Source organism: Panthera leo, chromosome B4 (genome assembly GCF_018350215.1).
Source record: "Panthera leo isolate Ple1 chromosome B4, P.leo_Ple1_pat1.1, whole genome shotgun sequence".
In the NCBI taxonomy this organism is placed as follows: domain Eukaryota; kingdom Metazoa; phylum Chordata; class Mammalia; order Carnivora; family Felidae; genus Panthera; species Panthera leo.
In genome coordinates, this window is record NC_056685.1 from 39,206,235 (window position 1) to 39,232,783 (window position 26,549).

At 40.3% G+C, this 26,549-nt stretch overlaps 2 protein-coding genes across 4 annotated transcripts in view; one reads left to right on the forward strand and one right to left on the reverse strand.

The window, feature by feature from the left end:
* Window positions 1–2,571, reverse strand: part of AKAP3 (A-kinase anchoring protein 3) — a 50,191-nt gene extending 47,620 nt beyond the window's left edge. For all 3 annotated transcript variants that reach the window (XM_042945573.1, XM_042945571.1, XM_042945572.1), the window contains exons 1-2: window positions 2,340–2,571; window positions 339–467 (exon numbers count right to left, since the gene is read on the reverse strand). The gene's annotated coding sequence lies outside the window, so the exon portion shown is untranslated. The remainder of the gene's footprint in view (window positions 1–338; window positions 468–2,339) is intronic.
* Window positions 2,572–3,125: 554 nt separating this feature from the next.
* Window positions 3,126–26,549, forward strand: part of NDUFA9 (NADH:ubiquinone oxidoreductase subunit A9) — a 37,642-nt gene continuing 14,218 nt past the window's right edge. The window contains exons 1-6 of the mRNA XM_042945574.1: window positions 3,126–3,232; window positions 10,904–11,074; window positions 11,435–11,532; window positions 15,742–15,833; window positions 18,281–18,422; window positions 22,844–22,946. Coding sequence (XP_042801508.1) covers window positions 3,184–3,232; window positions 10,904–11,074; window positions 11,435–11,532; window positions 15,742–15,833; window positions 18,281–18,422; window positions 22,844–22,946 — 655 coding nt within the window. The 5' untranslated portion in view covers window positions 3,126–3,183. The remainder of the gene's footprint in view (window positions 3,233–10,903; window positions 11,075–11,434; window positions 11,533–15,741; window positions 15,834–18,280; window positions 18,423–22,843; window positions 22,947–26,549) is intronic.

Sequence of the window (26,549 nt, forward strand, 5' to 3'; positions counted from 1 at the left end):
TGAAAATAAGTCAGCAGGTAGTCAAGCTTCCAGTCTCATTGTCAAATTGGGAAGCAGGGAGTAAGAGCCCCTCATGATCCCAAAAAGATGGCCAAGGAGATCTGGTCAAATCTGCAACAAAATAAAAATTTTAGCAGTAAAGATGGTAGCTTTAGTTGTAATGCTACTGAGTGAGAGGCTTATTTATTCCCAGAAAACTGATGCAAAAATTAAAACTGTGCAAAGAAGGAGGCTGGGTTGAATACTAAAAGTTAACCATCGCTTGTCACTGAATTCTCCTTTTTAACCACAGAGGCTCAGAAAATGGGCTGTTTTATCAGTCCAGTGGAATTTCTTACCTCTGTAGCACTGGAATAGTGAACCACAGAAGACTCCAGTGATGTCCAGTGAAGATGCTGGGATGTTCTTGCTCAGCTCAAGATCTTGTTTCCTCCCCCAGCCTTCCATGTACCTCCCCCTTGTTGGGACTGAAGAGTGACATCAGAATCACAACTGGTGATATCATTGTCTCTATAGCAACAGTAGTGAAGCTACCAGAAACTGAGTTGTCAAAGGACAAGGGGGATAGGTGAAGATACACTCCAAGGCTCTGATGCTTAGTTTGGAAGGACTGGGCTGGCTTGCTTCCAATTATTTTTCTCCTTTAAGTATCTAATTTAGGAAGGGAATACGGGACGGGGAATTTTACCAATGGGTTGCACTTAAAACAACAGTGTTATGTACAAACAAATTCAGATGGGTACAGAGAAGAAATAAAAACTGAGCATCTACTAATTTTTTTATACAAAGCCCATGGAATCATTTCATTTTGTGGACTCAGCCTTGACTCTGTTATAAGCATCTTACCTTTTGTAATAATAATAATAAATTTGCAGATATTTTGCCCAAACTGACCATTTCTGGGTTATAATTTTGTTTTTGATGGTCAGATACAATAGCCCTAATCCTTTCTCTACAATGCCTTGACCAGAGAATGAGCTGGGATAAATCAGACCAAGAGGCATTTGATTGGCAATTTCTTTCCTTGAGGAGGACTTTATTTTTAGTACATCTCCTTTAGAAATGTTATCCTAGGTACTCTTAATTAATGACTCCATATAGGACTGATAATGTAGTTTCTATGAAACAAGAAGAATCTTGATCAAGGTCACAAGACAAAGTTTACAACTGTTAACAACTTGTTTGTTACAGGCTTTCTTCAACAAGGTTATTTATCTATTGATGATTTTTTTACACTGCCTCAGTTTTTTCATCTTTAAAATAAAGAAATTGGGCTTACTCATGTCTTACATCCCTTCAAGTTCTAACAGTCTAGGATTTTGATACTTCAGTGGTATTTAAATAGAACTTCATTTACATGCATACAGTATTCTGCAGTTGAGAAAGCACCTTCACACCCATTATGTCATCTGATCCTCACAATAACCTTTTGAGGTAATAGGGCAGGTATTACTTTCCCTGTTTGACAGGTGTAGAAACTTGCCCAGGTCACAACTATTAACTGGTAAAGCTAGGACTGGGATCTAACATTCCGAGTTTTAAGTCAGTGCTTTTTGAACAATATGCCACCTTGAAACTAGTATTGAGAACATCAATCAGTGTTTGACTTGGAAATGTAAAATACCATACTTGGCATGTTACACAGGTGTTAGGAGGATGGTGATGATAATGGGGTCTGTCAACTTTTCAGAACCAGTTTTTTATAATCATATTGACCCCAGAATCAAATATCAGAAAATTTTAAGCGCTGGGTGAAAACTGGACGAGGCCAAGAGATTTAAGACGGTGAAGCATTTTTAAACTTCTCTGATTTTCTTCAAAAGTTTCTTTCCTCTTGCAATTCAATTTGGTAGATGACACTTCAACAAATAGTGGGGGAGGGATAGAATGGGGTACAACCAATTTTACAAGCCTAATAACCTCTGCTCATTATGGGACTTTTGTCCATCCAAGCAACTCACACTGCTTTCTTCCTAAACACACACACACACACACACACACACACACACACACACACAACCAAAAAACAAAGAAAACCACAAAACACTGAAAGAATTACCAATCTAGAAAGATCCCCCAACTAGTTTGTTTTCTGATAAGCCCAAGGCAGATGTCTCAGAGCAGTTTGCTGTCTCCTACTCCCAGATCTTGAACGACCAAAATAGACTAGTTAAAAAAGCCAAGTACTTAATCTTTCTGGAATCTCTTTGGAGTCTAGATACCTCTTTCTAAAACAGTGCAGATTCTCAAATTGGTCCACAGTTTAAAAAAAATTAAGAACCACTGTTCTAGAGTCATCTTGAGTTTCCTTCTAGAAAAATGTGCAGTGGCATACGTACCCACTAGATTTTACTTAATATTTCAGGAGGTTCACAGACTTCCTTAAGTCCACTCATGAATCATGCACCAGGATAAGGATAACTGGATTCACATGTCAGTTGGTGGTAAGTGCTTTCACATATAAAATAGCAACGAAGAGACTGATGGAGTGATGACCACCTTGGGTGTCTGAGAAGTTTTCTTCGAGCAGAAACTTGAACTGGAGTAGACATCTAAGTGAGCCTGCCAGGCAAAGGGTACAACAAGAGCTAAGTCTCCGGGGAGAGAATGTGCACGAGTTCGACGTGCACATCCTCATTTCTATTTTTCTTCCTCCCTTTCTCTTCGTCCCTGCTTCACTCCTTTCTTTTCTGACTTCTCCTCTAGACCCTGGTTCTCTCCTTCGAGAACTTCCCGAGCGCAGGGGCCGCGCCTCTACTTTCCCCTAGTCTCACCAGAACTTCTCTATCTGACATTTTCAGGAAATAATGAACTGAACTGAGTCAGGAAAGCTTGGCTCAGGCAGCTCGGGTTGTGCCATTTTGTATGCCCTCGAGCCAGTCACTGGTTGACTCTGAACTTCACATTCCTTGGTAATGAGATTATCTTTACGGTCGGCTCCAGATCTGAGATTCTGACCCCAAAATTCTTCGCTTTCTATTTCCCCTTTTTGCCCTCTTTTCCACGTACCCTCCCTTGTACCTTGCTCTCCTCCCCAGTTCCCTCCAGTTTACACCCTATCCTAATCTCTGACACGCCCCTTCTTTTCCCGTTGGCGCCTGCGCAGCAAGGCGTGGAAGATTACTTTTGGCCCAGCTCAGTAGCCGTAGCCAGAGCGCCGGTTGCGGGGGATTGTGGGAGAAGATGGCGGCCGCCGTCCACCCTAGGGTTGTCCGAGCCCTGCCAATGTCACGTAAGTGTCACCGGGAGCAGGGGCTCCCTATCGGGATTCCGAGATGGGGATCCGAAGTGTTGGGAGTCGTGCCGTGCTGCAGCGTTCATGCCGACTCCCAAGGCACCTCGGTTTTTCTAGGTCCGGAACAGCCTGTAGTTTCTGCTTTCCTTTTCCCCTCCCCGGCTCACATATTAAATTGTACACTTGGAAAGGGGTCTGTGCTGAGCGAACATGAGCAACGGGAAGGGAAAAGGAGAACGTGGCGGGGGGTGGGGGTTGTAAAGGATCGAAAGAATGAGTTCTGGAAGAGTTGGAACGGTTTGAGGTTATGAGACAAGTGTGTGTGGCCGGCAGCGGGCCTTTTGGGCCCCCGTGGGGGGAAGAATCAGAAAAAGATGGGGGGAAAAGATAGTGAGAGAATGTTCTTAATGGATTGACTGTATGATCTTGTGCAAACCCTTAATCTCTCTCAAGTTGAGATTCTTTCTGTTACAGTGGCGGTAATACCACAACGTCAGGGAGTTTCTGAAACGGTTAAAGTAACGTTTATAAAAGCATTTTCTAAGTCCGAGGCGTTTCTGCGGATGTAGAGTGTGTTAGGTCGAGGCACTGAGGTCTGGGGGAGCGAGGGATGCTGGAGAGAGAACCAACAGTCAGGAGTTTAATGGAAAGAAAAGGGAAGAAGAGTAAAGGATATCTAGTGTTTGTCTAAGCGTTGTTTATTTTTCCTTCTATTCTGATTGGATCTGCTGTCACGGTCCTCAGTTTGAGAATACAGTATATATTTGCTCTTACACAAAAGGAGGCAAGAGAAGCAAGGAAATTGGAAATACAGTTACGGTTCATTATCATTCTTCTGCCTCCATCCTTTCACAAATTTGACCCAATCAGCCTCCAAAAGTTGTATTTTTTCGTAGTGTATTCTAGTCATTACCAAATATTGTTTGTTCTCAAAATTAGCTGCATGTTAGAATAATTTTTAATGCTTTTAGAAAAAATAGAAATGGAGACTCATTGCAGAGGTATTAAATCAGAATTTTTGAGATCGGCTCCTTGCACCTTAAATTTTAAAAAGCTACACAAGTAGTTCTGATGTTTAGGCTGAGAAGCAAGTCAGAAGTATTTGGAGGACTTTTTTAGTTTTACATCTTGGGTAGGGCTTCTGCATACTACTGGGAAGGTGATTGGTTCACATCATTTATAGTGATGGTTTTGTAGTCATGACTTCTTTGCAAGACATTTGTTGGTTCTTGTCAAAGTATTACATTGGTGTGACATAATGTAGATCATGAATGATAATAACTGCTATTGGTTGAGTATCTGCTATCTGCTATCCACAATCCTAAATATTTCCATAAACATTTTCACTGTAACGTACCCCTTTTAAATTGAAGCCATTGCTTGTGCTCTTAACCAGTATGCTTTATTGTCTCTGGTAAAATAAGCTTTTGCATAGACTCTGGAGAGGCAAGTCTAGTGTGTAACATAATCAAAACACTATAGAACAGAACTGTGTAATACATTATATATGGTGAAATGTGGAGAGACTATTAAGTACCATAGGAAATCAGAAAAGGGAAATATTGTATCATTTGAAGTAATTAGATTGGAAGACCAGTAGAGAATTGCAAAGCTTCCACTGATTTTTTAGGGTTGTTACAATCTGGAAGGTCAGAGAAGCTGGGTATTTTCCCAGCACCGGCATAGGCAAGGACAAGGTGGAATCACAAGAATTCACAAGAATGGAATCACAAAGTCCTTAGAAGGGAGTGAAATGACTACCTATAGATCTGGAGTAGTAGAAAAGAAAGTTGAATACATTAGATGGGATTAAATAATGGAGGCCTTTGGAAGTCCAGCAGTTTAGACCAGTGGTCTCCAAAGTGGGTTTTGTAAGAGGAATCAGTGGCATACAAAAAAGTGGTTTCACAGGATGCCTGGGTGGCTCCAGTTGACTAAACATCTGACTTCTGATTTTGGCCCAGGTTATGATCACATGTTTTGTGGGATTGAACCCCGTGTCAGGCTCTATGCTGATGGTGCAGAGCTTGCTTGGGATTCTCTCTCCATCTCTCTATGCCCCTCCCTGGCTCCCAGGCATGCTCTCTTTCTCAGAATAAATAAACATAAAAAAAAATATGGTATCAGAACTTAAGAAACATATTTAGTAATAATAACAACAATAGCTAACATTTCTGTAGTTCAAACTATATGCCAGCTACTATTCTAAGTGCTTTAGTATGTTTTATAATGTACACAACATATTGGTACTACATAGAATGTGTATGTAGTTTATAAATAAATCAATGCAGTGTGCAAGCAAATGTGTTTGGAAGGATTGGTTTAATATTACAGTAATTTAAATATCACAGTAAGAAACCAATGTAGGTTTTTGAGCAAAGGAATATAATGAATAAAGGATATTACTCTCCTAATGGTGTTCATAATATGTGGAAGAAAATAGGCTGGAGCCAAACAACTTATATTTACTTATTGAGCACCTATTAGTGCAAAGCACTGTGACAGGTACTTACTCATATATTAATTTTCATGTCAACCCTCTAAAATGTAAGCTCCCTGAGGCCAGGCACTTTGTCTTTTTTACTGTGCTAGTTACAGTTTAGAATAGTGCTTGGTCCGTAATTTTTGGGAAAAAAAAAACCCAAATAATTAGATGAGGTTGATGTAATATCACCTCAGGGATTTTGAAGTAATAACAAATGAAAGCATCTGTTACTCATAGAGAGCTTAACATGTGCTAGATAATGTTCTAAATACTTTATATACATTACTCTAATCCTCATAACAACCATTTGAGGCATTATTAATTCCTTGGCTGCAGTCATTTTTCACAATTTATTAACTATCCTTTGTCCAGTGTCCTCATTTCCTTTCTTACTCATCATTTTAATCATTCCCTTTTATAAATTCTCAACTTCCCAGTGCATCTGCCTGTGGCATTAAAAAAAACAAAAAAACAAAAAAACAAAAAAAACAAGCTTACCACATATTTCTTGCTTACCCCTGAGCAGTAGAGAACTGAACTAGGGAAAACTCCAAACTGACTTATTTTAAATTCATGAATACAAACATCAAGTAGATTTTCAGTACTACATTTTTTCAAAGAAATTTGCTTTCCCTTTCTCTGTAATGATTATTTACCATTGCCAATCTCCTAAAACTTCTAACATGTGCTTCTCTCTCATTCTCAACTTAACCTAGAAATCAGCAGTGTCAGGGGCATGGGGTGGCTCATTCGGTTGAGCATCTGACTCTCCATCTGGGCTCAGGTCATGACCCCAGGGTCGAGGGATCGAGCCTCATGTTGGGGCTCACACTCAGCATGGAGCCTGCTTAGGATTCTCTCTCTTTCCCTCTGCACCTTTCCCCTATTCTGTATCTCTCAAATAAAAAAAATAAAAATAAAAAGGAATTAGATGAGAACAATCTTTTTCTCCACCATAAAAATCTAATAGCTGAGCTGCAATAATTTGCAACTTTCCTTCCTGTTAAAGTGGATGAGCTCCTTTCGTTTTGATCTGAGGCTAGTTCTTTTGCTTTGCAATCCATCCCATCCTCAATTACCTGTGCATTTCCTCCCCTGAATCATTAATGTTTCCCCTCTACCAGCTCATTTCCATCAGCGTGTAAATATGTTATAATAGCTCATATTTAAAAAAAAAAATCCTTCCTTGTCCTCATGTTCCTCTAGTCCTTTTTTCCACATGTCTCCTCAGAAGAATCATCGATACTCTTTTTCCCACTCCCTTGCCTTTCATTTTCTCTTGCCCTCTCCAGTAGACTGTCATCCCCACTGCAATAAAATTGCTCTTATTAAGGCCATTCAGAACCAACATCTTTTAGATCTGTGGTCCTCTGTCCCCATCCTACTTCACTTTTCAACATTTGACAGTTAACTCTTACCTCTATGAATCACTCTCTTCGTTTGGCTCCTACCATTTCCTTTTTTTTTTTTTTCCCCCTTCCCTTACTGGACTGCTTTTCATTCTCCTTTGCTGGCTTTTCAGGCAAATCACTTAACCTCTCCGAGCCTGAGTTTCCTCATCTGTAATCTGACAGTAAAAATTGTATTAAATAAGACAATACCTACTAAGCACATAGAACAATGCCTGGCATCGGGTAACAGCTTTGTAAGTTTTGCTGTTACTATGACAGTTATTGTTGTGTGTCTGATCTGCAGTGTTTGTTTTAACCTTTCAGATGCGTGGTTTCAGACGCTTTTCAGTAAGCTAGGTTTGTTTTAACCTTTTTAGTGTGGTTTCAGATGCTATTCAGTAAACTAGGCTTTTTGTGTAATTTCATGCTTTTGCATAGGGAAAAACCATGGTTTCTGGGCAGAGTGCCACTGAGGGTCTGGTGCAGAAAATAGACACAGACTTACTTATTTACTTTCCTTCCTCCCTTTCCTTCCTTCCTTCCTTCCTTCCTTCCTTCCTTCCTTCCTTCCTCTTTTTTTCCTTCCATCCTTCTTTCCTTCCTTCCTTCCTTCATGCCCAATACAGAGCCCAACTTGGGGCTTGAAATGACTTTTTTTTCCTCCAAACACAGATTTTCTAAAGCAATTTCTGTTTGTTTCTTTTAGCTTTCCCCAAGTTTACAAAACACTAGTGCTCTTGGTAAGCAGTTTGTTGATTGGAGCAGACGTTTATCATCAGCACTTTAGACCTTTCAGTTGTTTTTTTACTTACTCCCTGAACATTAGGTAACTTGCTCTAAAACTGCCCTAATGAGTTTCAAGGCACTTGAAAATTGACATGTATCCAAAGGAGTTTTACACTTCTGCCAAATGAGGAATAGTTAACAGAACCTAGGATGTGTAACCTGGAGAAGACTTAGTAGAGATATCGTTGCTACACTTAGGTGTAGAAGAGGGATTAGATTTGTCCTTTGTCATTCCAGAGGAACATAGGGATCAACGCTACTGGGAAGCAGCCACTGATCTCCCATGTGGTGGAACTTGCTCACTATTGGATGGAATGAGTACGGTCTGCCATGGGAAGTGGTGTTTCCCATCCTGGCAGGCGTTCAGGCTAAGGCCATGTAGTCTCCTTGCACATATAGACTGGGTGGAGAAGATGTAAAGCACTGATGCAGGAACTTTGAGGATCAAGAACTTGAGGGGCGCCTGGGTGGCGCAGTTGGTTGGGCGTCCGACTTCAGCCAGGTCACGATCTCGTGGTCCGTGAGTTCGAGCCCCGCGTCGGGCTCTGGGCTGATGGCTCAGAGCCTGGAGCCTGTTTCCGATTCTGTGTCTCCCTCTCTCTCTGTCCCTCCCCCGTTCATGCTCTGTCTCTCTCTGTCCCAAAAATAAACGTTGGAAAAAAAAATTATAAAAAAAAATTATAAAAAAAAAAAAGAACTTGAGTGTATGAAAAAGAAATAGTGAGAGGTTTGACAAATCACTATTAACCTTTCCAAAGTTCAGAAATCTTTTCTCAACCACTCCTTTTGTCATTACTTTTGATGATTTTCAATAGTTTTATATTAAGTCTGAACTGTACGCTTTTTTAAAAAAATGTTCTATACGAACAGTCCTCTACCTCCAGCATATATCATCAACTTTATTTTTCATTCATCATCAGTTTCAGAGTCTGTTCCAGGTAAATCTTCTGTTACCTGCACTGGGCTTATTCATTTCCATCTCTACATTGTTGTATGTGTTACATGTTTCACATGGAAATCTGTTGTTACTCCTCTTTAAAACCTTTCTCAAAATAGTTTCTCAGTAGGAAAAACCGACAAATAACCCGATTAAAACATGGGCAAAGAAAATATACGGAAGGCCAACAGGTACATGAAAAGGTACTCAACATTACTAGTCATCAGGGAAATGCAAATTAAAACCACAGTAAGCTATGACCTCACACCTGTTATAATCACCATCATCAAAAAGACAAGAGATAACACGTGTTAGCGAGGATGTGGAGAAAAGTGAGCCCTTGTGCACTGCTGTTGGGATTGTAAAGCGGTGCAGCCACTATGGAAAGCAGCATGGAGATTCCTCAAAAAATTAAAAATAACAACTGTACAATCCAGCAATTCCACTTCTGCTAATATATATTCAAGGGGAGTGAAAACACTAAGTCAAAAAGATATCTGCATTCTCATGTTTATTGCAGCATTATTTACAGTAGCCGAGACGTGAGAACAACCTAAGTGTCCATTAGGGGATGAACAGATAAATAGGTTGTAGTGTGTATATGTATATATATATATATATATATACATATACGCACACACATATATATATATATATATATATATATATATATATATATATACGCGCACACACACACACACACACACACACACACACTGGAATATTATTCAGCCACAAAAAGTGAGGAAATCCTACTCCAACATGGATCTGCTCCAACATGGATCGACCCTAAAGGCATTATCCTAAAGTGAAATAAGTCAGACAGAGAAAGACATATACTGTGTGATCTCACTTATATGTGGAATTAAAAAAAAAAAAACCAAACTCGTAGAAAAAGAGCTCAGACTTGCGGTGGCCAGAGGTGAAGGGTTGCGGGAGTGAGGATTGGAGGAAGGTGGTCAGAGGGTACAAGCCTACCATTATAACGTAAAAAAGTACTCGGGATGTAATGTACAACATGGTGACTTTAGCTAATGCTGCTGTAAGATACATAGAAAATTTAAGGGAGTTCATGCTAAGAGTTCTCAATGCAAGGAGAAAATTGTTTTTTTCTTCTTTCATTTTTATTGGATCTCTATGAGTTGGTGGATGCCAGCTGAACCTAGTGTAATCATTTCATTATATATACATAAATCAAACCATCATGCCATATGCCTTGAACTTACACAGGGCTGTATGTCAGTTCATTCTCAGTAAAACTGGAAAAAAAAAAAAAAAAGGCCCCCCAAACCTACTTTATCCAGGAATCCTTCCTCATAATTATCTGATTTATTGCTCCCTTCCTTGCATTCTCTCAGTGCCTTTTACTGTGGAGGTTTCTACTCTCTTAATTTTTAACTGTTTAATTTTTTTAATGTGACTTAAATATTGTATCACAATATATTGTATATTGTATCCCATAGGGCAGGGAGTTTATAGTTGACCTTTGAACAATGAAGTAGTTAGGGGCACTGACCCCCTCCCCTCCCCATGCAGTAAAAAATTCATGTATAACTTTTGACTCCCCCCGAACTTAATCACCAATAGCCTACTGTTTACCAGAAGCCTCACTGGTAACTAAAGAACTAATTACCATATTTTGTATGTTTTATGTGTATGTATTATATGTCGTGTTTTTACAATAAAGTAAGCAAGAGAAAAGAAAATGTTATTAAAGAAAATCATAAGGAAGGGAAAATACATTTATAGTACTGTGCTATATTTATCAAAAAAAATCCTCATATAAGTGGACCCATGCAGTTAAAACCCATGTTGTTCAAGGATCAACTGTACTTTCTAATTTTTACATATTTCCTTATGACGTATGGATTTTTTGTTGCAGCTGTTTGTGTTTATTATTGCTGTAGGCACTTACATTATAACTTTTAGTTTAAAAATTCATTTTAAACTTAAGTATATGGAAGTACTGATAGCAAAATAATGTTACAAGTTTCTAGGAAAAGAGGTTATTCATACTCACTTTTATATTAAAGTTTGCCACTTTTTTATACTCTGGGGTTTTCTTTAAGGTTCTTCTATTACTGCGAGAGCCGTAGCTGTGTTTCATGGCCCTCCTCGTCGCCAGCTTCATCATTCACTCATACCTCATGGGAAAGGTGGGCGTTCTTCAGTCAGTGGGGTTGTGGCCACTGTGTTTGGAGCAACGGGATTCTTGGGCCGATATGTTGTCAACCGCCTTGGTAAGTAAAGTTCCTTGAGTTCAGTATGCTCAGTGCCACTTATTAGGGTTGCCTAATGAAAACCATGAACCATGTTTCTTTTCAATTTAACAGTGTTACAAATTACTTGTATCTTGGATTTATGTAATTTTGATCTGCTGTATGTTAGGAAGCATTATCACTCTTCCTCTGTAGGATGTTGAAACAGGAATAGGGGTCTCTGAAAAGTTATGGCATCTCTAGCAGGGCAAAATATGTTTTTGTGAAACATGATTTCCATTTACTTGTCATGCTGTAACTTAAATATTTACCAACTCACTGTTGTATAAAGTATTCATATTATGTTAGTATTGATCCTTGTTTCAATCTGTTCTTTTTTAGGACGTATGGGGTCACAGGTGATCATACCCTATCGGTGTGAAGCATATGACACCATGCACCTTCGTCCCATGGGTGACCTGGGTCAGATTATCTTTCTGGTAAGAGTCTGTGTGACTGATTGCTGATTACTGGAGTTGACTGATGTAAAGTACTGAGGTCATTTTTAGGAGAGAGAGGCAGTATAATAAAGCAGCAGTTTCATCTCAAGAGTGAACCAGTGGCATCCTCCATTTACCTCATTCTTATAAATTCTTATCTAGCAGTTGGCAAATGTCATTTTCTGTAAAAAGCCAATTGGTAAATATTTTAGCCTTTGTAGGTCATAGGGTCTTTGTCATGATTAATCAGCTCTCCCCTTTTGCCTGAAAGTAGCCATAGATGAAATATAAATGAATGGGAGTGGCTGTGTTCTAATAAAAGTTTATTTACAAAGTCAGACTATAGGCTAGATTTGCCCATGGGTCATAATTTGCTGATCCCTGCTCTAGGCCCCTGCCATCCAGTATGGTAGCCATTAGCCACATGTGGCCACTGAACACTTGAAATGGGGCCAATCTTAATTCAGATGTGATGTAAGTATAAAATACAATCAAATTTCAACGACATAGTACAAAGAAAATAATATAAGTCATGAATAATTTTTTACACTTACTAAATATTAAAATAATATAAGGGGTATATTTGGTTAAATAAAGTATATTATTAAAATGAATTTCGCCTGTTTCATTTTACTCTTTAAGAAAAAAGTTTTTAAAATATTTATTTATTTATTTTGAGCGAAAGAGACAGAGAGAGAGAACATGTGTGTGCTTTGGGGGAGAGGCAGAGAGAGGGAGTGAGAGAATCCCAAGCAGGCTCTGAGCTGTCCACGCAGAGCCTGATGTGGGGCTTAAACCCATGAACTGAACCATGAGATCATGACCTGAACCGAAACCAAGAGTTGGATGGATGCTTAGGCAACTGAGCCAGCCAGGTGCCCCTAAAATTTAAAAAAAAAAATAAAATTTTAATGTTGATTTACTTTTGAAAGGGAGAGAGAGACAGAGACAGAGACAGAGTGTGAGTGGAGGAGAGGCATAGAGAGAAAGAGACACACACACAGAATCCAAAGCACTCTCCAGGCTCTGAGCTGTCAGCATAGAGCCCAACGTGGGCCTCAAACTCACAGACCATGAGATCGTGACCTGAGCCAAAGTTGGGATGCTTAACCAACTGAGCCACCCAGGTGCTCCTCATTTTACTATTTTAGATGTGACTAGTGGAGAGGTATCTGGGTGGCTCAATTGGTTAATCATTCAACTCTTGATTTCGGCTCAGGTCATGATTTCCAGGTCGTGAGATAGAGCCCTGCATCAGGCCCCTGTGCTGGGCATGGAGCCTGCTTAAGATATTCTCTCTCTCTCTCTCTCTCTCTCAAAAAAAAAAAAAAAAAAAAAACAATAAATGTGAGAGTAGAAAATTCAGAATTGCCTTATGTTATATTTCTGTTGGACAGTGCTTCCGTAGACTGAAAATCACACATACGGTGTTTTATGACTTGCTTCCTTGGCACAGACTTAGCTTAGAACACTGCTTGCTGTGCCTTCCCTGTTGTTACTCTTTAATCTGAAGGTTCTTTCTTTGGGCCAGTGGTTGCCTACGGGGCGAGGCAGGGGATACAGGGTAGGGGAGACCCTTCAATGCTGTGATTAGAAATGTGTGGGCCTTTATGGTTGCCACAATGACTGGTGACCATACTGATTTATTAGCTAGGGACCAGGGATGCTAAGTAGCATACAGTGCCCAAGGCAGTCCCTTTCCACAAAGAGCTCTGTTGCCCCAATGTCTACAGTTATCCTATTGAGAAACACTCTGGATGCTTCCTCTCCTATTCTTCTGCTTAAATTTTCCTGTGTTTATCATCCTATATGGAGTTGAGCTCTTCCATTTACACACTTTCCCCTCTTTTTTTTTTTTTAATTTTTTTTTTTTTAACGTTTATTTATTTTTCAGACAGAGAGAGGCACAGCATGAACGGGGGAGGGGCAGAGAGAGAGGGAAACACAGAATGGGAAGCAGGCTCCAGGCTCTGAGCCATCAGCCCAGAGCCCGACGTGGGGCTCGAACCTGCGGACCGCGAGATCGTGACCTGAGCCGAAGTCGGACGCTTAACCGACTGAGCCACCCAGGCGCCCCATCTCTTTTTTTTTTTTTAATTAATATAATTTATTGTCCTCAGTTCTCAGTATTTAAGAGTCTCTTATGGTTTGCCTCCCTCCCTCTCTCTTTTTTTTCCCCTTCCCCTCCCCCATGGTCTTCTGTTAAGTTTCTCAAAATCCACTTTCCCCTCTTAAAAAATATTTGGTAAACATCCTTAAGATCTCTGATACATTCATTCAGAGTATTTGTGATCTCTCTTACATTTTTACTTTTAATAGCTTTTCATTTATTCTTTACTGAAAGTTCACAAGCTAAGTATAATACTATATTGGAAATTTCTTGTTTCTATAAAGTGTTTTTCTTTTCTAAAATCTTAATCTTCATGGTATTACAGTTACAGGAGCTTAGCTTTTCTCTGTTTCTTTGTGACTTGAGATTATGGGTCGCCTTGTCAGTCCTCAGAATTAAAGTATTTCGCAAATAATAGGTGAACACTTTGGCTTACACATGCAGAGTCATTGGAATTGAGCCATATGATGTATATTCCGTTTTTACCACAGGTATTTAAGCTTTGATGAGTAAGACCACAGGGAGCTCTCAGTCTTAAAAGAGAGTATGGAGACTAAACATATAACTTTGAATGTAATAATGTTTACAAAAGGGGAAGTACAGGAAAGGTAAAACAGGGGAGACTTCACTGTTGTTTATTTTTGAGAAGGATGGACCATACTGGGTGTGGAGCCCTGATTTCCCTGCTTTGGTCTCCATTGGAAACTTCTGTCTTAATGGCTACTTGGTTTGCTAATCTGAGTGCGCCCCCTGGGCCTCATCCCTGGGAATTTGGTTTCCTTTTAGTTCTTTCTCTCCAGGCATCCCTCTTGGGCCTTTCATGCAGTTATGCACCAATCTCTTCCACTGTGAATCTTCTTGGATTCTTTTTCTTCTCCCTTTGCCATCTTTTCTAAAAAAGTTTCAGCTCTGTATGTGTAGAACTGCTGTTTTTGTTGGGTATGTCACACACTGTGCAGCAGATTTTATGTCTCTTTTACATAATCTTCATAGCAAACACATGAGGTAGGTTGTATTTTCAAATTTTTTATTTTTTATTTTCAAATTTTACATGGAGGTTGGAGAATTTGTACAGTTTATAAAAAGGCAAATGGAATTTGCATTCCTGTCTGACTCCACAGCTATTACTCTACACTTCTCTTGTCCCCCCCCACCCTGCACTTCTTCACTTATAACTAGTTCCTCCTTCTAATCTTTTGCTCTGGAATCGGATTTCTGTAGCCATGGCTCTCTTTTCTAAATTGCACAGGGATGTTAGTGCACCCCCTCCTGCTCATGTCCCCCCTCACCTCCCTCCCCACTCACTCTTACGTACACCTTAGCATTTCACCCTAAGAAACTTCTTACTGCTTATTATTTCCCATTCAAATGCTTAAAAAATCCAATTTCATTTTAATGTAGAAAATGCTGTACCTTTGCTAGGGGTTATTTCATCCCCGGTTTCTATTTTGGACCCGAATCGTCAGTCTGACTATAGTCTGAATCACTCAGAACTTTAGTTCTACACGAAAATCTGCCATGGGCTCAGCCTGCACTTTGGGGCAGGTCACACCTCCCCGAGTGTGCTTGACATGTCTTTGAAGTAGAAATGACTAGATCTGGGATTGTGAAGAGGAAAGAGTTAAAAAGAAATAAGAAAATAGTCACGAAGGCTCCCATTTTAACATTAGCCTTTAGGAGATAGTCCTCCTGTCTTTAGTCTGTAACTGGTTGCCACCAAAAGGGAAAGTCCATTTTCCTCCCAAATAATCCTTGGTCTTTGGCTGTGTTTCAGGAAGGGAGATTTGGTAACTAGAATCCCTTACAAACTTGCTGGGGACAGTTGGGTGGCCAAAAATGGATATGCCCCACTAGAAATGAATATTGTCTTTTCTAATTCTGTCATTTCATTACCTGAATGAAATAGATGTTCTTTGACCTGTTTGTCTCCAGGAGAGCTAGAGAATCAGCAAGGAGTTCAGACCTCATGACCGTTTTTGTTGTAATAAATGGAGCCTATATAAAATGGTACTAAATTCTGACTATATCAGATGGCCTATTTTGAAACGTGCCAGGGGAGACCCCTTATGTTTTCATCTGACTGGCTACTGTTTTTCTAGGAATGGAATGGCAAGGACAAAGATTCTATCCGAAGAGCAGTGAAGCACAGCAATGTGGTCATTAATCTTGTTGGGCGAGATTGGGAAACCAAGTAAGTCTTTGGCTTGATTTTTCTTTTTCTTTTCTTTTTTTTAAATTCAAATTCAAGTTAGTTAACATATAGTGTAGTATTGGTTTCAGGGGCAGAATTTAGTGATTCATCACTTCCATACAACACCCAGTGCTCATCCCGACAAGTGCCCTTCTTAATGTCCTTCATCCATTTAGTCCATCCCCCACACCGCCTCCCCTCCAGCCACCCTCAGTTTGTTCTCTGTATTTAAGAGTCTTTTACGGTTTATCTCCCTCTCTGTTTTTATCTTATTTTTTCTTCTCTTCCCCTATGTTCATTTGTTTTATGTCTTAAATTTCACATATGAGTGAAATCATACAATATTTATTTTTCTCTGACTGATTTATTTCATTTAGCATAATATATACTCCAGTTTCATCCATGTTGTTGCAAATGGCAAGATTTCATTGTTTTTGATTGCCAAGTAATATTCCATTTTGTGTGTGTGTGTGTGTGTGTGTGTGTGTACAGACACACACGCACACACCCTTTTTATCCATTCATCAGTTGATGGACACATGAGCTCTTTCTGAATTTGGCTGTTGTTGATAGTGTTGCTATAAACATTGGGGTGCATGTGCCCCTTTGAATCAGCATTTTTGTATCCTTTGGATAAATACTTTGTAGTGAGTTGCTGGGTCGTAGGCTAATTCTATTTTTAATTTTTTGAGGAACCTCTATACTGTTTTCCAGAGTGGCCACTTTGCATTCCCACTTGCAGTGTAAGAGGGTGCCCCTTTCTCCACGTCGTCGCCAACATCTGTTGTTTCCTGAGTTGTTAATGTTAGCCATCTGACAGGGATGAGGCAGTAATTATGGTTTTGATTTGTATTTCCCTGATGATGAGCAAGGTTGAGCATTTTTTCATATGTCTGTTAGCCATCTGGATGTCTCTTGTTTTTTCTTTGCATGTGATGACTTAAGTTTCAGTAGACATTCACTGGGTACCTTCTACTCTCAGGCATTGTAGTTGTCACATTTTTTATTAGTCCATCATTAAGCATTAATATTGAACACCCGTTTATATACCCAATAACACCCTTTCAAGAGGTTTAGTCGGCGGTAAGTCTGGTATGTAAGCAATGTGATATGTTACCCCTAAAAAGCTAATAGAGATTGTGTTAGTATGGTTGGTGTCATCAACTTGACGGAATCACCGGTTGTTCATGAATTACCGATGCTGTGTTTGGATTTGTCCAGCTGGGATGGATTAGGTAGGAGGATTTTGCCTATCCTGCTGTTCATCAAACTGAACATTGGTTTTTCTTGTGTAAACAGTGTTCTAGATCTGTTCACACTGTTAAAGATAACATGAATATTGGTTTGAACAGTTCTTTTTACCTTTTGTGTGGGTTGTTCATCAACAAATAGTGTTTTAATCTCACAGTTCTGCAACACTTTGTTCACACCATTTTCTTAATATTTATTAAGTTTGATTATCTATGTCTGCCTTAGCACATATTTTTAAGTTCTTTGATTACTTACAGGGTCTTTTTTGACTTTATATCTCCTGTAGTGACTTATAGCAGTGCCTTGTACAGAGTATTAATCTTATTATGTAATGTTAACGTTATTGTATTAAATTGGTGACTGATTTTTTAGTTTCTTTTTTTTTTCCCTGAGGGAAAAGGATAAGAAGGCCCAAGCATAAGAAGTGGTTCCTTTTTAGCTCCCAACACTTCCCCCCTCCCTACCCAACCACTGCAGCCAGATACCCTTACAGGGTCTCAGCCTTGGGATCCCTTGAGGACAGAGAATATTATGTGTGCTGATTTATAACTTATGGTGAGGTTTAAATTATGTACAGTAATGACAGTGAGCAGTAAACTTAAAAAAAAATACACACATATATACTATATACATATATATATTTTTTCTTACATATATATTTTGATTTTGGGTTAAATCATTGCCATTTAAACATTTAACTATTATGAGGGTGCCTGGATGGCTCAGTTGGTTGAATGTCTGATTCCTGATTTCAGCTCAGATCATGATCTTAGGGTCATGGGATCTAGCCCCATGTTGGGTTCCATGCTAGGTATGGAGTCTGTTTGAGATTCATATTCTCTCTCTCTCTCTCTCTCTCTCTCTCCCTCCCTCCCTCCCTCCCTCCCTCCCTCCCTCCCCCTCCCTGTCCCCCCCTCTCCCCCTCTCCCCCTTTCCACCCCTCCCTACCTTCCTCCCTCCCTTTCTCTCCTCCTCTCCCTCTTCCCCCCCACTCTCCCTCCTTCTGCCCTTCTCTCACTCATTCTCTCTCTCTCTCCCTCTCTCTCTCACACACACAAATTAAAAATAAATAAATAATAAAAGTTTAACTGTTATGAATTCCAGCAATAGTATGAAAACCAGTTTATCACAGAAAACTTTGAAATCCTGAGTCAAGTGTTCTTAACTGATCCTCCTTTTTTCTTTCTTTCTTTCAGAAACTTTGATTTTGAGGATGTTTTTGTGAAGATTCCCCAAGCAATTGCTCAAGTGTCCAAGGAAGCTGGAGTTGAAAAATTCATTCATGTTTCACATCTGAATGCTGATATTAAAAGCTCTTCTAGATATCTGAGAAATAAGGTAAGTGACAAGTTGACCTGGGAAGTGGTTCACAGAGCCAGAGTTTCTTGGCCCCTTTGAAACATGAGTTAAGTGAGAAGGGTTTCTCACTGACATTTCCAGAATTAAAAGGGGCTTCTGATTCTCTGTATCCAGAATTAGATTGACGTGTGTGATATGTGTGTGTTGTGTTCTGACAATTTGGTTAAGTGCCCTCTGTTTGCAGGGAACTATGGTAAGGGGCTTCAGAGAAGGACAGAGCATTATTACCTGTTCTCAGAGTTCTTTGACAATGGCTCCAGCTTTTTGACCCACTGCATTTTTTTATTGAACAAATTATTTATTAAGTACCTACTGCATGCTGCATATTGAATTAGGCGGTAGGCATACAGTAGTGAATAAAACGGACTTGGTCTTAGCCCATATCTCATTTCTAGTCCACTGAGGAAAATAACTCCAGTTGTGCCTGGTGTTGCAAAGTAGAGAGCTGTGCCATAAGAGCAAACTGTGCCATAAGAGCATATAATGGGGGACAGAGGACATCTATCAGTCAGGTGCATTTAATTGCTAGCATCCGAAAACCCAATGTTAAAAGCCCCATGTTTCTGAAAAGTCCATCAATTGGGATAGGGAAGCTTAGCCACATTGGTGCCAAGGTACATCAGGGTTTCAGCTTTGTTTCTCTGTGATTCTTTCACCTCTTTCTTTTTGTGTAAGCTCTGTTTCTGTAAGAAACAGAGCTGGCTAGCAGCACATCTGAGCCTCACCATTTTCATATTGCATGGATGAAGGAGAATGAGTGTGTGCACTCTGTGCCTGCCTCTACCCTGGCATTCACAGAATCCTCTGAATCCATGGTTATTTGGAAGGGCAGGGGCTGGGGCTGGAGTCAGTGGTGGGGCAGAGAGAAGACTCCAAGATGCCCAGCCCTGTAGCTTACACCACTGGACAGATGGTGGTGCTGTTGAATAAGGTGAGAAACACTTGAGAACGACAAGGCTTTTGGACAGTGGTTCTTAGTTGTAGCTGCTCATTAGAATCACTGAGGAAATTTTGAAAAATCCTGATGCCCAGGCTTCACCCTGGCCAATGAAAATAGAATCTCTGGGGATAGACCTTGGGCATTTGGTATTTTTTAAGTCTCCCTAGAGAGTTCCACTGTGCAGCAAAGATTGAGATAGAATATTTACAGAGAAGGAAGAGGATGATCTAGTTTTGTACTCAGGTCACATTTCAGGTATGTGTCAGTCATCCAAGTCACAATGGTGAATGGGGTTTATGATCCTAGAGCTCAGAAATGAGGTCTGGTTTGGAGATACAAAACCAGTTAATTGAAGCAATGTTTGGGAATAAGATTGCCTAGTGAGGAAGCATAGATTGCCTAGTGAGGAAGCATAGATTGGACGGGGCCCAGAGGAGTACCAATGATTAGTGTGCTCTGGTAGACAAGGAGACACCTGTAAAAACCAAAACAAGTAAAAAGACTGAGAAGGAGTAGATGTGGTGAGGTGGGGAAACCAGGAGAGTACAAGGTCATGGAAGCCAAGGAAAGACCGTCGCAAGGAGAGAGTAGTTGCTTACGAACGCCATTGAGAAGCTAAGGGAGGTGAGAACTAGAAAGTCACCTTGGATCTGCGGACATGGAAGTCATCTGTGATCTGACCAAGAATGGTTTGGGTGCAGGTGTTAGGGCAGAATCCAGAGCACAAGTGAGCAGAGAGTGAGCAGGAGCCGAGGCAGTGGGGATTGGAAGGGCAGGCAGCATGTGTAAGTGGTTTGGTAAGAGGATGGAGGGAGGCAGGCAGCTGGAGGAGCATGTGGAGTTGGGAATCTTTGTCTTTTTCTTTCTTTTCTTTTCTTTTCTTTTCTTTTCTTTTCTTTTCTTTTCTTCCCTTCCCTTCCCTTCCCTTCCCTTCCCTTCCCTCTTTCTTTCTTTCTTTCTTTCTTTCTTTCTTTCTTTCTTTTCTTTCTTTCCTTCCCTTGGCATTGTTTAAGTGCTGGTGAGAAGGTTCTGGTTAAGAGACTGAGGATAAAGGAGAGAGTCAATTGGGCAGGTTCCTGAGGAAGGGCAAGTGAGCCCTGGAGCATGGGAGGCAGGGCCATTTCCCTGTGTGGTAAGAAAGGAGAATTGTAGGTTTTGTGGTGGGAACTTGAGGTGGTTTTTGTCTGCTGCTGTATTTTCTTTGAATTAGAAGGTGAAGTTGGTTACTGGAAGGAAGAAAAAAGTAAGGGAGGAATCTGAATAGGATAGAGAATGTTTGAAACTGTCATGAGAGAATACCTAATTAGAAGAAAGCACTACTTGTGGGAAATGTTGAAGATGCAGTTAAAATGGGCGACATGAGCGTATAGTGGTACCAGTTTATGATTTTTTAAAACTCAGGTGTCATTAACATACATTACATTACTTTTGGGCATATAACATAATGATTCGACATAAGTATATATTGAGAGATAATCTCCACAATAAGTCTGGTTAACATCACCACACATATTTAAAGATTTTTTTTCTCAAGATGAGAACTTTTAAGATCTACTCTTTGATTAGCAACTTTGAAATAGTATTTTCCTTACCTATAGTTGCCATGCTTTATGTTACATCCCGAGACTTATTTATTTTGTAACTCCCAAGTTTGTTCCTTTCACTTGTACCTTGTACCTTGTACCTTCACTCATTTCACCCACCCTCATCCCCTGCCTCTGGCCATCTGTTCTTTGTATCTAAGAGTTTGGTGGCTTTTTCGTTTGTTTTTTGTTTTTTTTTTATTCCATGTATAAGTGAGATCATATGGTATTTGTCTTTCTCTATTTTGCTTAGCATAATGCCCTCAAGGTCCATCCATATTGTTGCAAATGGCAAGGTTTCCTTTTTTAATGGCTGAGTAAAATATCCTGTGTGTATGTGTGTGTGTGTATGTGTGTGTGTGTGTATCACATTTTTTTCATCCATCATCCCCTGATGGACACTTGGGTTGCTTCCATGTCTTGGCTGTTGTAAATAATGCTGCAGTAAACATGGGGGTGCAGATATTTTTTCAACTTAGTATTTTCATTTCCTTTGGACATATTAGCAGAAGTGGCATCACTGGATCATATGGTAGTTGTATTTTTTAATTTTTGAGGAACCCCCGTGCTGTTTTCCACGGTAGCTGTACCAATTTACATTCCCACCAATAGTGCACAAGGGCCCCCTTTTCTCCACATCCTCACTAACATTTGTTATTTCTTGTCTTTTTGATAATCGCCATGCTAATAGGTGTGAGGCGATACCTATTTGTGGTTTTGATTTGTATTTCCCTGATGATTAGTGATTCTGGGCACCTTTTTATACATGTTGGCCATCTGTGTGTCTTCTTTGGAAAAATGTCTATTCAGATCTTCCCATTTTTTAATCAAATTGGGGTGGTTTTATTTTTTATTGAGTTGTCTGATTATGATTTATTTTCCTCCGTCTCTGAAGGCAGGAGGAGTGCATGGCTCAAAGGAAGCTAACAGGGTTCTTTCAGAATTGGGATTTTGCCTGGTGGGTGGAGTCAAGACAAAGGGACAAGGTAATTTACAATACTGGTAAGAGAGTGATTAAAAAGTTGGGCCATGGAATCTAATCTGAGGCAGGTTAGGAGGGCTTGATGAGTAGGAAAGCAGCATTAGAGGACTAGAACGCCTGAGAATTCAGGTGAAGACCAGATATCTCAGGAAGAGATGAATGAAGCACCTGGAGGTATGGGAGGTTGCCATCTGAGAGCAGGATGTCTTCATTTAGTGTTTCAGAAGACAGGCACTTGTAGTTGTTGATATGGACTGTGGCCTGAACGAGTTGAGAGGGGCAGAAGTGGACAGAAGAGGAGGTCATTGGAATTGAGAAGCTCAAGAAACTGAGAGGTTCAAGCCTACCTGGACATATAGGTCACTCACAGGAGTCGTGCGGGTGGAGAGGAAGGCTGGACTCGGTGCTGATACCTGCATTGAAAGAGGCCTTGTCTAGGAGGAGATAGATGATAGGCAAGGGTGTTGAGGTTCGGGAGGTTCCTGGCCCCTCCCCGACTCCTCTGGGTATGTATGTGTGCTGCCACTTCCATATCGTGGCCTCCCACCACGCTATCCTTTCTCTGGCAGGCTGCTAGATTGTTGACACAAACCAGAGGACCTGTAAGTAGAAAGAAAAATGGAAGCTAGAAAAGTTCTACTCTGATTTTTCTCCTTTCTTCTTCGGCCTAAGCTTCCCTAGAATAAATACGGGAAGGAACCCAACAAGAGCCATATGAGGCAGGGCATTTTTGTGTATTATTTAAAAACAAAAATTCTGGGTAACTGACCTTTATGAATCATACCGTAATCTGCAGAAACTGACCTTTGAAATACCAGTAACGTCCTAATAGTAGAAGGAATTCGAGCTTTGTTCTCTCCTCTCAGAACTCTGCTTTGTTTGGTTGCTTGTTTAGGCTGTTGGAGAGAAGGAAGTGAGAGATGCCTTTCCGGAAGCCATTATCATAAAGCCGTCGGACATCTTTGGAAGAGAAGATAGATTCCTCAATCATTTTGCAAGTATGTATGCTTGTGTTCTGTCCTAGTCATAGAAAAGAGGATACGAGTTAACCAGGTTAAGGTGAAGCATAAGCTAACAGTGTTCTCTGATTTGACAGACTAAGGTGTATTTTCTCTCCCCCAGTTGCTTTTTTTCTCCCCAGAGGTCCTATTTGCCTAGCATGATCTTCGTTACAGCCTGTGAAAAGAGCACCTTAGATTCACAGAAAGGCCGTGGGAGTTCTGTGAGGGTGGCAAGTCCACGAGAGGCAGCTTCCTTATCTGTTGCAATGGAGATGATAATGTCTGCCTCAGGACTGGCGTGTTACTGGAATGCAGTAGCCCCTGTCACAGCACCTGGCCCACAGTACCTGCTTAAATGTTGGCCTTACTTATTTTTCCTATGAAGCCCCTGTTTCCTAACTACTTTCTCACATTAGTCCACATTCAGTCAAGTCACTTAGATGTTGATCTGAAAGACAGAGGTAGCGTCATATTTTGTCAGGTGCGTGTAATAGGTCTTCCTTGTAAATAGCCATTTCTGTGAAATGGGATTAGGGATTAATAAATATTAATTTGGCCATTGGTAAACTGGAAGTAGTTGGTATGTAAACTGCTTCCATGAGCTGGGCATCATGTTATGCTTACTCTCAGGGTTTTTGTTTGTTTAATAATTAGACTTGTCTAGGCAAAGGAAATCAGTCTCCTTGACTAAGTGATGAGGTTTTGAGATTTTACGGGAAAAAAATGATTTCCCTGTACATTTGCAGGAGTGGCAGGGGAGAATACATTTTTTTGTTTATTATTTATTTTGAGAGAGAGGGAGAGCACGTGCGTGAGCGGGGGAGGGGCAGAGAGAGAGGGAGAGAGAGAGAGAACCCCAAGCAGGCTCCATGCTGTCAGCACAGAGCCCAGTGTGGGACTCAGATTCACAAACCATGAGATCATGACCTAGGCCAAATCAAGAGTCAGTTGCTTAACCAGTTGAGCCACCCAGGCACCCTTGGGGGGAGAATATATTTTTAAAGTCTGTGATAAGAACCCAGCTTTAGTTTCTGATTCTGTCAAATTACCAGGTACCTGTCAATTTATTCACTTATATATTAGGAGACGATTCTGCCTCTCCTAGGGAGTAGTAGGATGGTTAGTGAGGTACAGTTTTATCATTAGCTTTCTATTTCTCCTCGTTAGCTATTTATATTATTTCTTTCAGTTTTCTTTGTCCTTTGTCCATGTATGTTTGGCTTTTTTTGAGAGGTGTTTTTCTTACTAATTTGTCTAGACTCTTTGTATATTAAGGGTACACATCTTTGGTTATATTTGCTGCAGTTTTTTTGTTGGCATGTTTACTTGAGTTATTTTAAAATTAAATAGACTTTATTTATTATTATTATTTTTTTAATGTTTTATTTATTCTTGAGAGAGAGAGAGAGACAGAGCATGAGTGAGGGAGGGGCAAAGAGAGAGAGGGACACAGAATCTGAAGCAGACTGCAGGCTCTGAGCTGTCAACACAGAGCCTGACGTGGAACTGGAACTCATGAGCCGTGAGATCATGATGTGAACTGAATAAAGTCAGATGCTCAACTGACTGAGCCACCCAGGCGCCCGCCCCATTTGATTTTTTTTAGAGTAGTTTTAGGTCTGCAGAAAAGTTGAGTGAAAAGCACAGGTTCCCATATACTCTTTAATCCCTCAGTTTTTCCCCACACTTTTCTCTATTATTAACATTTGGCATTAGTGTATAGTATGTTTGTTACAATTGATGAGCCAATATTCATACATTATTATTAACTCAAGTCCATAATTTACATTAGGATTCATTCTTTATGTTGTACATTCTGTGTATTTTGACAAATGTATGATAACATCTACCATTAGAGTATCATAGAGAATAATTTCATTGCCTTAAAAATCTGTGTTCAGGGTGTGCCTGGGTGGCTCAGTCAGATAAACATCTGACTTTCACTCAGGTCAGGATCTCAGGATTCGTGAGTTCAAGCCCTGCATCAGGGTCTGTGCTGACAGCTCAGAGCCTGGAGCCTACTTCGGTTCTCTCTCTCCCTCTCTGCTGCTCCCCCGCTCACATTCTGTCTGTTTGTCTCTCTCTCACTCACTCAAAATATAACACATTAAAAAGAGTTTCCTTCATGTCTTTTCATGGCTGAGAGCTTGTTTCTTTTTATGGCTAAATAATATTCAATATAATATTCAATTGTATGGATGGACCACAGTTCATTTATCCAATTTAGATATTTTTATCATGTGTTTTTGTGTGTTTTTTCCTCCTGATTGCTCATGTCGTTTCACATTCTGCATTAATTTCTAATTTAAAAAATTGTGGTAAAATACACATATAAAATTTACCATTTGCTTTGGACTGAATTATGTCCTTGTCTTCCCTCCTCTCCCCAGATTCTTCTTGAAGCACTAACTTCTAATGTGATTGTATTTGGAGATAGGGCTTTTTAGAAGGTAATTAATGTTAAATAAAGAAATAAGGGTGGGGTCCTTGGTGGCCTTAAGAGAAGAGGAGCTCTCTCCCTGCACATGTGCACTGAGGAAAGGCTGAGGGTGAACATAGCTGGCTGACTGCAAGCCAGGAAGACAGTTCTCACCAGGAGCCAAATCAGTTGACACCTTGATCCTGGACTTTGCAGCCTCCAGAGCTGCAAGGAGATACATTTCTCTTGTTTAAGCCACCCCGTTATGGTATTTTGTGATGGCTGCCTGCCTGAGCTGACTTCTAAGTGTACAGTTCAGTACTGTTAATGTGTATTCACGCTGCAGCTATTCTGTGCAGCTCCTTTCTTCTTGTAGAACTGAAACTCTGTCCAGTAAACACCTTCCTGTTCCCTCCTTCCCCCAGCCCCTGGCAAGCACCATTCTGCTTTTTGCCCCTCTGAATTTGACTGCTCTAGGTATCTCGTATATGTGGAATCACACACTATTTTTTGTCATTGGTTTATTTCATTTAGTATAATGTCCTCATTTATTATGTTTCCTTCCTATTTTTAAAAATGTTTATTTGTGTGTGCGTGTGTGTGTGTGTGTGTGTGTGTGAGAGAGAGAGAGAGAGAGAGAGAGAGAGCGCACATGCATGCGCAAGTGGGGGAAGGGCAGAGTGAGGGAGAGACAGAGTCCCAAGCAGGCTCTGTGCTGTCAGTGCAGAGCTGGATGTGGTACTCGAACTCAGGAACCGTGAGACCATGACCTGAGCCGAAAACAAGAGTTGGACTGTTAACCAATTGAGCCACCCAGGTGCCCGGTGGATTTTCTTCCCTTTTTAAGGCTGAGTAATATTCCACCGTATACACACACCACATTTTGCTTATCCGTTCATCTGTCAGTGGACACTTAGGTTGCTTCCACCTTTTGGCTATTATGAATAATGCTGCTATTAACACAGATATCCAAATCTCTCTTTGAGACCCTGCTTTCAGTTCTTTGGGGGATATACCCGAAGTAGAATTGTTGGATCATATGGTAGTTCTATTTTTAATTTTTTGAGGAGTTACCATAATTTTCCATAGTGGTTTTTCCAGTTTACACTTTCACCAACAGTGCAGTGCCCAGGTTGCGAATTTTTCTGTATCCTCACCAGCACTTTATTTTCTGTTTTTTG